Here is a 15,821-nt window from a genome sequence, read left to right as displayed (position 1 = left end):
TGCTGGTCGTCGTCTTCTTCTCTTTCCTTCAACTTTTCCCAGCATTATCGACTTCTCAAGGGAGCTGGATCTTCCCATAATGTGTCCAAAGTATGATCGTTTGAGCCTGGTCATTTGTGCCTCAAGTGAAAATTCTGGATTGATTTGTACTATGATCCATTGGTTGGTTTTCCTGGCCTCCATGGTCTCCTCAAAAGTCTTCTCCAGCACCCAAGTTCAAAAGCGTCCATACTTTTTCTATCTTGCTTCTTCAGAGTCCAGCTTTCGCATCCATAGAGTGTTAAAGGAAAAAACATTGTCCCAATGATTCTAATCTTTGTAGGTATAGACACGTAACGGCATCTAAATACGGCTTATTTCTACTTCTGGTCTATTGACCTCAAAAAATTGAACTGATTTCTATTTCGGCTGTATTTTCTTATCTACACCATTTTATGTTTTTCAGTATGTTTTAATAATTGCTGGTCTATGACCGTAATACATGCAGTTCTGTTCCTCTGATGTCTCTGATGTGTTGCTATCTATATTGTAAGCCTTTTGGGGGCAGGGTCTTTCCCCCCTATTCTTTACAAAGCACCATTTATGTGGCCGGAGACTTATAAAGAAAGAGAAAGAAGAATGGGAGAGACACGAGGCTTTTATCCCACGTTCCCTTGAAGGAGTCCAGGGCAGGGGGCATCTTAAGCCCCCTTGCACCTGGCCCAGCTGCACATTTGCTTGTGAATCAACCAGTCCTATCTCCTTCGGATGTGCTTCTGTGTAAACCTGCAAAGGAAGCTTCAAGGAGTGTCCGCCACTGACCACTTCTGGTTAAGGATCACGCCCGTGTGAGGGGTCTGCTCTGGACCCAATAACATCATCTCTGCCTCAGTGCCTTTCTCTTTCAATGGGCAGAATGACAGTGTCTTTAAGGTCTGGGGCTTGGAGGATGGGTTTTTTTGCTGAGTGCTGCTCTCAATGCCTCAAAAGCAGTTTGACACTCCATTCCTCACATCTCCTCTCCTGGCCGGCCTGAGGACCGACACCTGTTCTCCTGGGTCAAAGGTATGCTCCCTGGCGTGTAGGCCACGCCAGGCCTTCTGCCCAGTGTGGGCCTCCTGCTGAGTGGAGATCTGCAAGGAGTGGAGTGCAAAACCACATTCGCAGCGCGGCGTCCCGGCTGCCCACAAGGTGGCGCCCTTCTCCAAGACCCTGTGAAAGCAACTCTGCAGGGTGGACCTTTGCTAATCTCAACACAGGCTTCTTCTTCAGACAGGTCAGCCTTGGAGGGCGACCTTAAAAGTGGAAACTGGCACTGGAGACTTTTGATTGGAATAAAAGCACCTGTCAAATTTTGAGTGGTAAACGACTCCTTTCTTCCGTTTCTTTTTCATGATCCAAAACAAGGCTGTGATGTTTAATTATAAAACCTTTTGATTGACCAAAGAGGTACAGCAGTTTTTTAAAATATATATATAGTATTCTTAATACAACCAGGCCTAAGAATGTTTAACTGAAATAAATGTGTATTTTCCTCTTGTTTTGGCCAGCCTCCCTTCCTTTCCTCTGTGTGTGCTTTGTATCATTTTCTGGATATTAAGTCTTTTGAGGCAGAGACTTGCCCTCTCCCTCTTTGTAAATCCCCATAAACACGGCTGGAGCTGTGTAAATAAAATATAATATAGGTCAGTCATAAAAACTGCTGAAAGAAACATCTTAAAAGAGATATTCCCCCTTGCACACACAGGAGGGAATGCCTCTTCTAAAAGAGGTATTCTCTCTTCCACACAGAGGAATCTCCATGAGGTAGCATCCCAGCTTCTATCCCCACCCCTGCAAGAGAAGACACCAGACCTGTAGCAGGTTGGATGCCTTTAATAAGCAGCGTTGTCTTGGTGATGGATTACAGAGCGCCTAGAAGTGTTTCCCCCCTGCTCCAAACCAGAGGGAGAAGCCGCAGGATTACGAGAGAGCCTGGCAGGCGGTGGCAGGAGAGGCGCTGGGCTCAGCGAAGCAGCAGCACTCAAAAGCCTCAGGTGTTCTCCCAGAAGAAGGTGTTGCAAGCCACGGTCAGGGCCGCCACCAGCACCACAAATTCCTGGAAATCAACCTCTCCGTCCCCATTTTCATCCAGGTCATGCATGATCTTGTCCACGGATTCTGTGTCCTTCTGGGTCTGTAACACAGAAGGCACAGCAAATGAGTGTGTTTATAAGAGAGAGCACTGTGTGATCGTATTAAATCTTGTTACAATCGATGTGGGACTGTACAGAGCACAGAAAAGCAGTTCTCTGCCCTGAGGGGCTTGCATTCTGGAACTCCTGCAATCTAGGAGACGGTTCAGCATGGCCAGAGAGAGCTGGATTCAAATCCTCACTTGGACTTGATACTCTCAGTAGTCTTATTGCCTCCAAGTCTGACTCATCTCAGAAGAGGGTGAAATGAGAGAAGCCCAAGAATGCTGCTGCCCCAAGCTCTTTGGGGAAAGGACAGAAATCGGAGAAAAGCAGCAAGGAGAGTCTGGCCGGATCCGGCCAAAGCCCCATCAGCATTCTTTAAAAGAAGCCATAAACAGGCCCCCACTGAGCACCTGGTATTTAGGGGTAGGGTGCCCTTGAACCCGGAGATCCTGTTTAGTTACCTACTAGCCACTGACAGACCTATCCTACATGAGATAATAGTGATAATAAATTAATTGCTGTTATTAAGCAGTGGTGCCATGTACACACCGTGAGCAGGAGACACAGCCTAACGAACCTGAAGTAGATATGACACAAGGAAAAGTAAACAAGTGTGATGGAAAGAGAAAATATTTGAGGTGCAAAGGAAATGAGAGAAGAAGACAGATTTTAAAGGCAGTCCTAGTAGGAGCAATGTAGTCTCCAAAGGGCACGTTGTCCCAGCCGAGGGTCCGGACCTGTGTCTGAGGTGTCATACAGGCTGGTGGAAGCTCATTGGCTCTCTCGTGTCACCTGACAGCCGCTGGACACGTGGATCAGGGCTCTACAACTCCGGCCCTGCAGCTGTTGGACTACAACTCCCATCATCCCCACCTACAGTGGCCAGGAGTTGGGTTGATGGGAGTGAAACAGCTGACGGGCTGGAGTTGAGCAGCCCCAAAGGGAATTAAAGCAAGGTTCCCGCTCAGATTCCTGGACATCCCCTCTCCAAGACAAAAAACACTTTCCCTGCATCGTGGGCAGGGTATCCGATTCCCGGAGTGTCCAGGCCAATCCTGGACAGACAGGCACCTGACCTGGGACGTTTGCTTTTCCAAGGCAGCTGCCATCCGAGAAGCAAACGAGGGCCTGTGAATTCTCTCTGCAGTCCAACAGGTCTCCAGGCACACATCCTCCCTCCCTTTCTAGAAAAAGTCGGCAGCCTCCGTAAGCCGGGCACGGAATCCAGAGCTCGGGCAATGCAACAAAAAAATTGGGGGGCGAGGTCGAATCTGTACCTCCAGGAAGCAGCCCAGCTCATTCTGCAGGAGATCTTTCAGTTCCTTCTTGCTCAGCTTGTACTTATCGCCTTCCTTGCCCGAGTAGCTGTGGAAGATGGAAATGAGCCCTTCCATCGTGCTCTCCAGCTGCGACGCCATCGCCGGGGAGGAGGGATTATTTAGGTTGCGGAAGGAATGGAGCCTGCAAATGAACAGAGTTGGTGGTCAAAGTACTGGAGAATGAAGCTGAGTGTGCAGAAGGAGTGGGTGGGTGGGTGGGTGGGTGGTGGGGATTACAGGGAAACTTCACCACAAGGCGACCAATTCACAGGAGCTCTTTCTGCGGTTGCTAGTCCTCATGAATCCAGAGATGAAACCGAGATGGCAGTCACTGAAAGGGTCCCTTACGGTCACACATACTGGGCTTAATCTGGGGATTAGGAGGACGGAAGGGCCAAGTCAATGGGAAAGGCAGGGTCTGGTGGTTTGAGGAGGGAACTGAAGGAAAAGAGAGAGGTTCTGCCACGCTGGCATTCTAAGAAGGACCTCCAAGCATAAGCAGCCGCCCAGAGGAATACTTGGACGATCTGCAAAGCCATTGTGTGTTTTTGTACAGGCCACTGCCCCCCACTTTTGACTGTGCAGTCTCCAAGATACCCATTCCAGCCTCTTGCCCTCACTGGCCCATCCCTAGAACTGTCCACTTCTCAGCCCCTCACCCCCACCTGTCCAGGTAAAGAGATCCACACACACACCCCGCCGGCCCGCCACCGTCCTCACCTTGCTTCTTTCCCCCGGATCTGGTTCTTTCTGCCACTGCTGCCTCTGACAAAGCAAGTTGGAAATAGCTGGCCAGTGACTTTAAATAAGATCCACGAGCCCTCCCTTCTCTGTTCCCATCCCCTGGGGAGAATCTGACACCAGCAGCTGGACAATTTGGCTGAGAACCACACTGGACAGGCCGTGCACTAATTTAAAGGGGCAGAGATGTGGAGAGAGTGGACGGTGGGTGGAATTTTTTCCCTGGGCGCCTGCTAAGCCCAAGGAGAGGCTATGTCCAGAGTGGAAAATATTTGACCATTGTCTAGTCCTCCTCATTCTTTCTTTGCCGAACGTTCAATATGGACACAGCTCACGCTCCCTTTCCGACACTGACGGCTTTTTAAAAACAGATGCATAAATTCCGCAGCACGGCCATTCAAATTCTGCGACAAGCAGAAATTCCGCAACCAGTATGAATGATTAAAGTGATGCCTTTCAGGCCTAGCTCTCACCAAAGTGCTCTGCTTATTTCTGAGCTGTCCCTCTCTCTCGACTCGAGGTGGTGGCTCACCTGACGGAATGCTTTTCCATACAAGAAGGTTAAAAAACCTGCAAGTAGAAAGCTAGTATGTCAGGGCTCTTAGCTTAGCTTTACTGTTGCCTTTTGCATGGAGGGGACTTCTCCCCACCCCGGAATGGAGAAGCATCCAGTTACCTCAGGCCTCACCTGCAACGTGGATTTAAGGCTAGGGCACAACACTTCTTCCACTCATGCTAGCTTTTTAGGTGCGGGGAGCAAAACCCCAACACACAAAATCCGGTAACCCAGGGATTTTCAGACTTGGGTCCCCAGACCTGGTTGGACTGCAGTTCCCACCATCCCCTGCCATAGTGGCCAGACCAATGTGGCAGCGATTGATGGGAATTCTAGTCCAGCACCATCTGGGGATCCAAGTTGGAGAACCCCTAGTTCAAAGTGCGAGTGGCCCAGAGACCCACCCTTGGCTTGCAATGGCAGGATTCAGGTTTCCGTTTCCCCGTCTTTTTACCCTGCCGCCTGTCTTTTTGCAAAAGCCTCGAATGTGTACAAACTCTGCATTTTTAAATAATAAACAATGACTGCTCTCAATGCTCAATCATTCCCTGTGTGTTCATTTCATGGGGGCAGATGTCCCCGCCGCCACACACCAGCATTTCAGTACCTGAAGCAAGCTGAGAGGCAACCAACCTTCTTTCACATCCAACCCTTTTGCAATCTCTGAAAATCATGCCAGGGTGGCGGCAGGGAGGTCCGGCAGCCTCCCCTTCTCTCCTCGGGTGTCTTGCAAGCTTTGCTCGGAGTGTGGGGAGAGGCGCTCTTTGCAAAGCTGGCTAGGGTCAGATCGATCACGGGAACCCAGGAAGCTTCCCTATACCGAATCAGACCCTTGGTCCATCTGGGATTGCTTGCATTGACTCCAAGGCTCACCTGCAGGCGGAAGATCCGAGTTTCGCTCACTGGCAGCATCTCCAGGTAGGGCTGGGAGAGGCTCCTGCCTGCAGCCTTGGAGAGCCGCTGCCAGTCAGTGTAGGCAATACTGAGCTAGATGGGCCAAGGGCCTGACTCGGTAGGCAGCAGCTTCCTAAGGTATGGGGCTGTAGCTCAGTGACAGAGCATCTGCTTGCCGTTCGAAGGCCCCAGGTCCCCTCCCTGGCAGCATCTCCAGGTAGGGCTGGGAGAGACTCCTGCCTGGAACCTTGGAGGGCTGCTGCCTGTCAGAGTAGACAATGCTGAGTTAGACGGATCCAGGGTCTGACTCGGCACGGCAGCGTTTCATGTTCCTATGTAAACAGAGCCTTTTGGCGAACTAGAGGAGAAATCAACTCCCCGGATGGAAACGATTTTGTGAAATCTCGACCGTGCTGTGCCGGCCGCAGCCCGACTTTGTCCGTACGTGGGCTATCGATCCCCTGAGAATGATTTCTGCCGTAACGGCGGCATTGTCAGAGAAGCTGAAATCCATCCTGCCGACAAGAGACCCGCGATCGGGTGTCTCCGCCGGCCCCCGCCGGACAAAGGCGGCTGTCAGAAGCGGCTTCTCGGGTGACCGAGCCGAGGCCCACCTGACTGCGGCCTCCGTGGGTATAAAAGGGGCCCTTGTTGAATGGGAGCATTCTTGGCTCCGTGGTTGCTGCGGAAACGGAGGGGCCGTGAAACTGGACTCCGGGCCTGGAGACGGGACAAGGGGTGCCAGCCAAGCCGCCCCGGGTCTCATTACAGGACCGGTGCCTGGGGGAAGAACACACCATCCCGGCATTAATGATGCACGAGGAGATCATGAATCCCGTCCTGTGTGGTGCGACGGGCCCTGGGCTGGGCAAGCCGTCCCCGTCAGGTCTCAGTCATCCCATTCCGCGTCCTCCTGGGCACCGAACTGGAAAGGGCTCACGCCAAGCAGGGCACCCGTCTCCCCACCCCTGCGCGGGGGCAGCGTCAGAGGAAACCCCGGGGTGTGGCAGGAGCCCCATTCCGTTGGCTGTGGGGCACTGCTTTCCCGCAGAGATTGCGCAAGTCTCATCACGACTCTCTGAAGAGCCCTTTATTCCCATGGGGTGGAGGTTTAAGCTTCCCGGAGGGATAAACAGATCACACATGGGCTGGCAGCGGCTTCTTCAGGGCTTCGGGCAGGAGCTTCTCTCAGCCCTGTCTTGGACTGCATGCAAAGCAGATTCTCTGCCACTGAGCGACGGCATAATATCGCACAGAGCTCACATCTAGTCACCCATCCAAATGAAAACCAGGGCAGACCCTGCTTAGCAAAGGGGGCAATTGATGCTCGCCACCTAATGGCGCAGCAGGGAAATTACTTGACTAGCAAGCCAGAAGTTGCTGGTTCGAATCCCCGCTGGTCTGTTTCCCAGACTATGGGAAACACCTCTATCGGGCAGCAGCGATATAGGAAGATGCTGAAAGGCATCATTTCATACTGCGCAGGAGGAGGCCATGGTCAACCCCTCCTGTATTCGACCAAAGACAACCACAGGGCTCTGTGGGCGCCAGGAGTCGACACTGACTCGACGGCACAACCTTAAACTCAACGTCACAGTAAATGGGCCAGTAATCATCAACACAGTCTAGCTGCCGTTATGGTTTTACTCACAAGCTCACCGCATCACAGCTACGTTCCGCACAGTGCAGGTCAAATGCTTCGGCTTGGCAGGATTGTATTGAAAATGACCCCTGGAATCTCAACCAGGGAAAGACAGCGACATTTTTGCAACGCACATGCAACGTTGCAGCACTAGAACGCCAAGATAAAATCCGGGGAAAAGGCATTGGAAATGTGAATAGCACCTGGCTGACAGAGCAGGGACTGCCATGTCACCACACAGGAAGTGTGCAGGCTTCCTGTGTTGGAGGAAGGAGAGGCGAGCTGGTCTTGTGGTAGCAGGCATTAATAATAATAATAATAATAATAATAATAATAATAATAATAATAATAATAATAATAATTCAATTTCTATACCGCCCTTCCAAAAATGGCTCAGGGTGGTTTACACAGAGAAATAATACATAAATAAGAGGGATGACAAGGATGTATGATTTGTCCCCTTAGCTAAACAGGGTCCACCCTGGTTTGCATTTGAATGGGAGACAAGAAGTGTGAGCACAGTAAGAGATTCCCCTCAGGGGATGGAAGAGCAGAAGGTTCCCAGTTCCTGCTGCCAGTCTGTGAAGACAATACTGAGCTAGATGGACCTATGGTCTGACTTAGTATATAGCAGCTGCCTATCTTCCTATGAAGGACAGAGGCATGCTTAGCAGATCCGTAGTGGCACTGTGGTCGGGTTTAATCTGGTGTGCCGGTTGTGCTAATATAAGCGTGAAGTGCTGCTAATCTGCCACTTGTGGGCGCTGTTTGCTGCAACCTCTGTGGCTTCACATTTTTCCTTGGTGGGAATGTCAGATGGATTCGTAATCTATTCAGCCACTTTTGCAAGAGCCAAGGCGTCAACCTTAGATACGCGCTTGGGACATGCCTGCATTCCGTTGCTCTGAATTCTACCAGGGCTGAGCATTTCTCCTGTCCTTCCAGTCCCCAAAGAGTTGAGCAATGGCACATTTGTACATAGCCCATCATCATCCCAGCATGGAGCGACGATCCGGAACGTTTCCCTTTCCCACCCAGTCCTAAGACTATGACATAAATAAAATTTATATCGCCCAGTCATTCTTGTGGTATCGGGACACTGTGGTTCATCGTTTCTGTATGTACCTGAATCAGAGGCTAGTTTCCCCACCACCACACACAAAGTTTTTTGATGTTAGCAATAGAGAGTCCTAAATTCAGCGTTTATTACACAGTGTTTATTACAATACAGGCACGACTTGCATTTCACCTGTATTTTTTAAGGTGGCCGTCTAAAAATCAGAATTGTTCTCTATCCTGGTAAATAGAGTACATCACCAAGCGTGCTTGGATCAGCCACTCGGACCGATTCGGGCCAGTTCGTTTCGTTTCGAAACAAATGACCAGAACTCTGAATGACGAATGAAAGAATTAGAAACACCTTCATTATTCCAGGATTTCCCAGCCTTGGGTGCCCAGCTGTTGGATAACATCTGGGGACCCAAGGGGCATTGTGGCCGGAGATGATGGGAGTTGTAGTTCAATAACAGCTGGGAACACTTGAATTATTCACTTGACGATTTGATTTGTTGGGGGAGGGTCAACACCCAGCTGCCAGGAAAACACTTTTTTGGGGGTGGGGGGCAAAACCTTTGGGGCTAAAGAACCCCTGCAGGGTGGACTACTGTCCTCTAGTGCCATTTCCCAGGGTACAGGAGCTTTACATTTTCAATAGACTCTAATAGCATGACGTGGTTCCATTAAAAGCTACAGAAAACAGGAAGTGCAAACATATTATAAAATGGAAGGAAATACTAACAACTGAGCACCAAAACAAACGTGGTTTTCAAAGAAACATGGGAAACTGCTGCCATCCGAGTCAGACCCTCGCTCCATCTAGCTCCCAATTGTCTACTCTGACTGGCAGCAGCTCTCCAGGGCTTTGGGCAGGAATTTTTCTCCGCCCTACCAGGAGATGCTGCCAGGGGTTGAACCGGGGGCCAAAGAAGATGCTTTATCATTGGGTTATGGCCTATCCCCGAACATAGGAAGCTGCCTTATGTTCCCGTCTCCGAATGCATAATTAAACACATCAAGTTCTTCATGACAAAAACAAATGGAATAGCTAAATGGAAACAAAATCTTACACATGCATATAATCAGAAACTAGAGGAGTGCATGTTGTCCTATCTACTACAGCATAGTTGTGTGGTCTTATCACACACTTGTTGACCCCTCCAGAAATTGCCATAATAGATTGCCTGAACCAATTATGAATGAAAACAAAAAGCATTTCGAGTCGGGTATAGGTTTCCCAGAAAGGTGTCCGCTTTCAATCATGTAGCATCTAGAATGTCATTCTTCCGTAGGCGTCATTACAAAAGAAAAGACAAAAATCATCAGGTATATTCTGGTACATGGATTCGATGGGGAACTGACCTCTTAAGCACACACCCCTGATTCTCCAAATCCCGCAATCGGCAAAACAGGAAATTGATGTAGGAGAACATCTAGAGTCCCTGGTAAACAAGAACTCTCGGATGGTGCATTGTAAGCACACACTGATTTAAGTTTTGCTCAGTTGATCCCAGCCTGTCTCCATTTCATGCCCCTTATGGCTGGAACCTCGAAGATCCTGCCCCTCTCTCTTGATTACACTCCCATCAAAACCCATCTTTCCCATGGGTCGTCATGCCCCACTGAAATGATGCCTAAATACAGGCAAAAGAAAGCATAGTCTTTCCGTATTTGCCTATCTAGCTCAGTAAAAGAGCATCTGCTTTGTATGCAGAAGGGGAGAATACATAGTATATAGAAGGTAAAGTGTGCCATCAAATCAGTTTTGACTCCTGGCGCCCACAGAGCCCTGTGGTTGTCTTTGGTCGAATACAGGATGGGTGGGCCATGGCCTCTTCCCTCGCAGTATGAGGTGATGCCTGTCAGCATCTTCCTGTATCGCTGCTGCCCGATATAGTACCAGACGGGGATTCGAACCAGCAATCTTCTCCTCGTTACTCAAGCATTTCCCTGCTGTGCCACGTAAGGTGTATTAGAATATAGAATCATCATCATCCTTTATTACAGTCATAGACCAGCATAAAGAATATAGAATATATTCTAATCCATAGAATATAGGACTCTAAATACAGATTCCGTTTGTCTTTATTATGGTGGGGTTTGGTGGGGTGGGGTGGGGTGGTTTTTACTGTTTTAACCAACTTAAATGTTTTAGATGTGATTTTGCTGTATTTTAATTGTTGTAAACTGCTTGGGATGCATTTTATGAAAGGTGGTATAGAAACCAAACTATAAATAAAATAAAGGCTGCAGGTTCAGTCCCTGGCAGCAGCATCTCCAGTGAAGTCTGAGAAAGAAACCTGCCTGAAACCTTGGAGAGCTGCTGCCAGTCAGAGTAGGCAATACTGAGCTAGATGGACCAGTGTCCTGACTCAGTAGAAGGCAGCTTCCTATATTGGGGATGGGGCTGTAGCTCAGTGGAAGAGCATCTGCTAGGCCTCTAGATTCAATTCCTGGCAGCATTTCCGAGTAGGGCTGGGAGAGACTCCTGCATGAAACCTTGGAGAAGCCACTGCCAGTCAGTGTAGACAGTATTGAGCTTGACGGACAATAAGTCTGACTCAGTACCAGGGAGCTTCTTATGCTCCTTTCTCTGCCAAATTCTTGATTGTAAGCACCCTGGGGCAGGGACCTACCGCCTTGTTGTTGCTATATACAGCTTCATTCCCATTTTTGGTGCTAACTATATATATAAAAATCCACAACCACATGGAGAAAAACGCCCTCCTCCCAGACCGGATTAAGCCTTGCCGTTCTCCAGCGTATAAATGAACAATTTATTCCCAACCTGTTATCTGGCTGACCGCAGCCCTGCCTGGAAGAGGCAGAGGATTGAGGGGGAAAGGCTGTGTGCAGCTGTTTTTCTCCGGTCCCTGCCCAAGACAGAGAAGTCATTCAGTTCCCTGTCCAGTGGCGCAAGCAACATTCAGCCGCGCCCCTCGGCTCGTGGGATTTTGGCAAGGTGAGGGGTGGAAGGTGGGTGGGGCGCTGTGGAAAGGGCTGCATTTCGTCCCCATATTAAGGCCAAATTTTGGACATCGGTACTATCTTGGAGGCAAATGCTCATGATGGTTCTGGGCAAAATCTGCCCCCCTAGAGATGGAAAATAGGTGATAACAACCTTGTTGCCCTGACTGCTTTCTGGGTGTTCTCACCCCAGCTTCTTTAACTCTCCTGCCAAATGATTAGGAGGAAATTGCAGGCATTTTTGCACCGAGGAAAGGCTCAGAATGAGGAGGAGAGCTGGTCTGGTGGTAGCAAGCATGACTTGTCCCCTTAGCTAAGAAGGGTCCGCCCTGGTTGCATCTGAATGGGAGCCTTGATGTGTGAGCACTGCGAGATATTCCCCTTAGGGGGATGAAGCTGCTCTGGGAAGAGCAGAAGGTTCCAAGTTCCCTCCCTGGCTGGCGGCATCTCCAAGATCAGGCTGAGAGAGACTCCTGCCTGCCACCTTGGAGAAGCCGCTGCCAGTCTGTGAAGACAATCCTGAGCTAGATGGACCAAGGTCTGACTCAATATATGCCAAGGAAATCCTGACATGAAGCCAACCGAGGCAGCAATCCTCACACTTTCCTGGGAGTAAGCGCCACCAAACACACACTGGGACAAGCTCCTGAGTAACCATGTGCAGGACTGGGTACAGCTTGTCATCAATCTCCTGACTGATTTTGATTGCTTGGTTTTGTGAAGGGAGAAATGCATTAAGAAGCTGCCATATACCGAGTCAGGCCCTTGGTCCATCAGGTTCAGGATTGTCTGCTCTGACTGGCAGCAGCTCTCCGAGGATTCAGCCGGGGGCCTTTCCCAGCCCTACTTGGAGACGCTGCCAGGGATCTTCTGCATGTAAGGCAGATGCTCTGGATTCCGGATGCTGGAAGATAAACAAGGAAGAAAGGCTGTTTCCTTGTGGGTTTCTGGGAGGGATCTGGCTGTCCACTGTCAGAAACAAGATGCTGGGCTCATGGGATATTAGGTCTGATCTGTGGCCCCACCCTGAATTTATCTAATCCATTTACAGAATGTAGGAAGCCCTGCTGGATCAGACCTAAGGTCCCACTAGCCCAGCATCTTGTTTCTGTCAGTGGACAGCCAGATTCTTCCGAGAAACCCACAAGGAATCAGCCCTTCTTCCTTGTTTATCCTCCGGCATCCAGAATCCAGAGGTAGACTGTCTCTGTGCAAGGAGGTTCAACCTAGCAATCATTTTGGCTAACCACAGACTTCTCCTCTGCCTCCATAAATGTGCCCAGTCCACTTTTAGAGTCATCTAAGAACCGGTAGCTATTGCTGCATCTCCTGGGAACACACTGCATCTCTTAGTCATGCATTCTATGAAGTAGTATTTTCTTGTATCTGTCCTGAATTGGCTGCCCGGTCATTGCGCTGCATAATGAGATTGAAAGAGAAAGATTCCTCCTTATCTACTGCTACTACAAATATTTATATACCACTTTTCAACAAAAGTTCCCAAAGCGGTTTACATAGAGAGATAAACATAAATAAAGGTGGCTCCCTGTCCCCAAAGGGCTCACAATCTAAAAAAGAAACATAAGCACAGACACCAGCAACAGACACTGGAGGGATACTGTGCCGGGGACGGATAAGGCCAGTTGCTCTCCCCCTGCTCAATAAAGAAAATCACCACTTTTAAAAGGTGCCTCTTTGCTCAGTTAGCAAAGGAATGTCCGCACCACACATACTGTATTTACCCGAATCCAAGACTAGGTCCCTGCCCCCAAGTTCTTTGCTGTTAGAAATGGAGCGGGGGTCATCTTAAATTCAGAGTCCCCTTCCTTTCAGGTCAATACAGGTAAAGGTAAGGTAAAGTGTCCCAGCAAGTCAATTTCGACTCCTGGCACCCACAGAGCCTTGTGGTTTTCTTTTGGTAGAATACAGGAGGGGTTTCCCATTGCCTCCAACTTTAAGTGGCGCAGCGAGGAAAAGCTTGACTAACAAGCAGAAGGTTGCCGGTTCGAATCCACGCTGGTACTATATCGGGCAGCAGCAATATAGGAAAGATGCTGAAAGGCATCATCATCTCATCCTGCACGGGAGAAGGAAATGGCAAACCCCTCCTGTATTCTACGAAAGAAAACCACAGGGCTCTGTGGGCGCCAGGAGTCGAAATAGACTTGATGGCACACTTTACTTTTACCTCTCGAGCAGTCTGAGATGATGCCTTTCAGCATCTTACTATATTGCTGCTGTCCGACAGAGATGTCGGGAAGCATACCAGCAGGGATTCGAACCTGCAACCTTCTGCTTGTTAGTCAAGCATTTCTCTGCTGCGCCACTAAAGATGGACTAATCCAGGTACAACCTGTATGGAACCTCTTATTTTCCATGGGGGTGGGGTGGGGGTGGGGTTCTTAAATTTGGAGTAGTCTTGTATTTGGGTAAATCAGGTAATTTTATAAACCTCTACCATACCTGGTTGTCCTTGCCCCCCCAAACCACCACCACCACCCCCAAAAAACCCCACACCTCTGCACACTTCAGACTTGCTCAAAGCAAATGTGCCTTGATTGCATAGAATTTCAGAGCTGGAAGAGACCTCTCTTGCTTGCTTTTAAAAATATCGGTTGCAACTTCAGGGAAAAGCTCTGCCTGCACCCCTCATGCCCACCCCGTGAAGAGAGTGAGAGCACTCTTCTCTCCCAGGGTTAGGGAGATGCCATTAGGAAGTTGGTGCTAGGAGCAGATCAGGGGAGAAACGCACAACCCAGCAAGGAGACACACACTCACTCCCCCCCCACCCCAGCCTCTCTGGTCCTTCAAACCCAAATTACTTACTTCAACACTGAAGGGTGTGCATGAAGCAGCGGGACTGGGGAGGGCCTGGGGGAGGAATCTTGCTAGTACCAGGGGCTGGATCCTCCCTCCTGACCCTCCCCACCTTAAAGCACCAATCAAGGGGAGCTGGCAGCCAGACCCAAAGGCTTGTTTGTTTCTGCCTGGGGCCAGGCTGGAGAAGCCGTGGGGATAACAAAGGATGCTTGTGCCTTCCTCTCCAAATATCACACCCCTGCCTCCCTCCTCTCTGCATCACGAGAAAGCCAGCCCAACAGGGTCAGGGAGCACGGAGCAGCCTGCAGTTTGGATTTTCTCGGTCCGTAGGGTTGGGAGAAGAAGATGGAGGTTGATGCAGGGCTGCCAGAGCAACCCAAAATTCAGCACTAGGGGAGGGAAAGATACCTGTTCACATCCCTCCACCCCAATCCATCTACTTTTCTGTTCCTATCCTTTTCAAAGTTCTATTTCCAAAAGAGCTGTAAACGTTATCATCCTTACGGGCGTGTAACTGAAGCACCTGCAGGCGAGAAGGAGGTACAGGCAGACTCTCCGACAGATAGGTCGGTTTCACAAAAACTTGAAGAAAAAACCCAGGGTGGGCCAACCCTCCCAACTGCTCCACTATAACGCAATGGAGCGGAATGTCCACGCACCCGTGGGGCAGTTAACAGACAACCAGGTGGGCGCAGCTAATGGAACTCCGTGGTGGGTGGAGAAGGAGGGCAGGAACAAAAAGAGTGGGACACACTCCCTCAAGAAAGACCCCCAGACCAGTGTTCTGGCTGAAGAGCTCAAAGCCAGGGCGAGCTGGAGGAGGAGAAGATGATCCTTAAGGCACCCACGTCCCAAACCAAGATCTCTGCAGTCATCTTGGCAGCCGCAGTGCACACTTGCCTCATCTGAACAGCCGGGGGTGTGAGCTGCGAGTGGCATGCCCACACTCGCACAGCCCTCTCTGGGAGAGGAACCGGGTGGGAGCAGAACTTGGTCCTCCTTCCCAACAGGGTTGGGTCCTGGTAGCTGAAAGAGGCTGCCGCCATCCCGAGAGGAGCCAATTGCTCCTGCCTCCCAGGTCCTGCATGGGGTGGGGGGACCTCTCACCCAGAACTTTGGCCTTTCTTTGTATCTTCAGTTCAATCCTTGCCAGAATGGGGCACACAGATTTGTGGGGGCTGGCGGGGAGGTGTATGCACAGTGGCACTCAAGAGCCTGAGTCTCACCGACGTCTATGCAACTGAATTATATGCTATTGAATCAAAGAGGGACCAGTGCTGTCCCTGTAGAGACCAACATCTCATCCCTGAAATGAGGGGCATCCTGGCAGTTGGCAACCTCCCTCTCTCCTCTTCCTTCGTGCCCAGAGGTTTTCCTTTCTCCCAGCAAGCCTGTCCTTTGCTAAGCAGGGGATACCCAGGTTTGCATTTGTATGGGAGACTCCCATGTGTGAGCTGCCTAAGAGATTCCCCTGAGGGGAAGGGCCCGCTCTGGGAAGAGCACCTGCATGCCTACAAGTTTCCTCCGTGGCATCTCCAGATCGGGCCGGCTGGGAGAGACTCCTGCCAGCCACCTTGGAGAAGCTGCTGCCAGTCTGGGCAGACAACCCTGAGCCAGATGGACCAAGGGTCTGACTCAGTAGGAGGCAGCTTCCTATGTTCTTAATT

At 50.1% G+C, this 15,821-nt stretch overlaps 1 protein-coding gene across 2 annotated transcripts; it reads right to left on the bottom strand.

The window, feature by feature from the left end:
- Window positions 1-1,838: 1,838 nt before the first annotated feature.
- Window positions 1,839-14,312, bottom strand: S100A1 (S100 calcium binding protein A1). Of its 2 annotated transcripts, none has more exons than XM_053277950.1 (3): window positions 14,161-14,312; window positions 3,437-3,620; window positions 1,839-2,155 (listed from the first exon to the last, which is right to left on the bottom strand). In XM_053277950.1, exons 2-3 carry the CDS (start codon window positions 3,575-3,577, stop codon window positions 2,012-2,014), a joined length of 285 nt encoding a protein of 94 aa, XP_053133925.1. In that variant the 5' UTR covers window positions 3,578-3,620; window positions 14,161-14,312; the 3' UTR covers window positions 1,839-2,011. The 2 variants fall into 2 exon arrangements, with proteins under 2 accessions (XP_053133925.1, XP_053133924.1); XM_053277949.1 differs by lacking the exon at window positions 14,161-14,312 and adding an exon at window positions 4,199-4,336.
- Window positions 14,313-15,821: the final 1,509 nt, after the last annotated feature.

This window comes from Hemicordylus capensis, chromosome 14 (assembly GCF_027244095.1).
Source record: "Hemicordylus capensis ecotype Gifberg chromosome 14, rHemCap1.1.pri, whole genome shotgun sequence".
Taxonomy (NCBI): Eukaryota; Metazoa; Chordata; class Lepidosauria; order Squamata; family Cordylidae; genus Hemicordylus; species Hemicordylus capensis.
Note: the sequence above shows the minus strand (reverse complement) of the source record. Positions and strands in the feature narration are given on the sequence as shown.

Excerpts from the sequence above, each read along its gene's own strand:
- S100A1 (XM_053277950.1), bottom strand. The coding sequence starts at position 3,577 with ATGGCGTCGCAGCTGGAGAGCACGATGGAAGGGCTCATTTCCATCTTC. Across the intron at positions 2,156-3,436 it reads AGCTGGGCTGCTTCCTGGAG|ACCCAGAAGGACACAGAATC; the intron begins GTACAGATTCGA and ends TCTGTGTTACAG.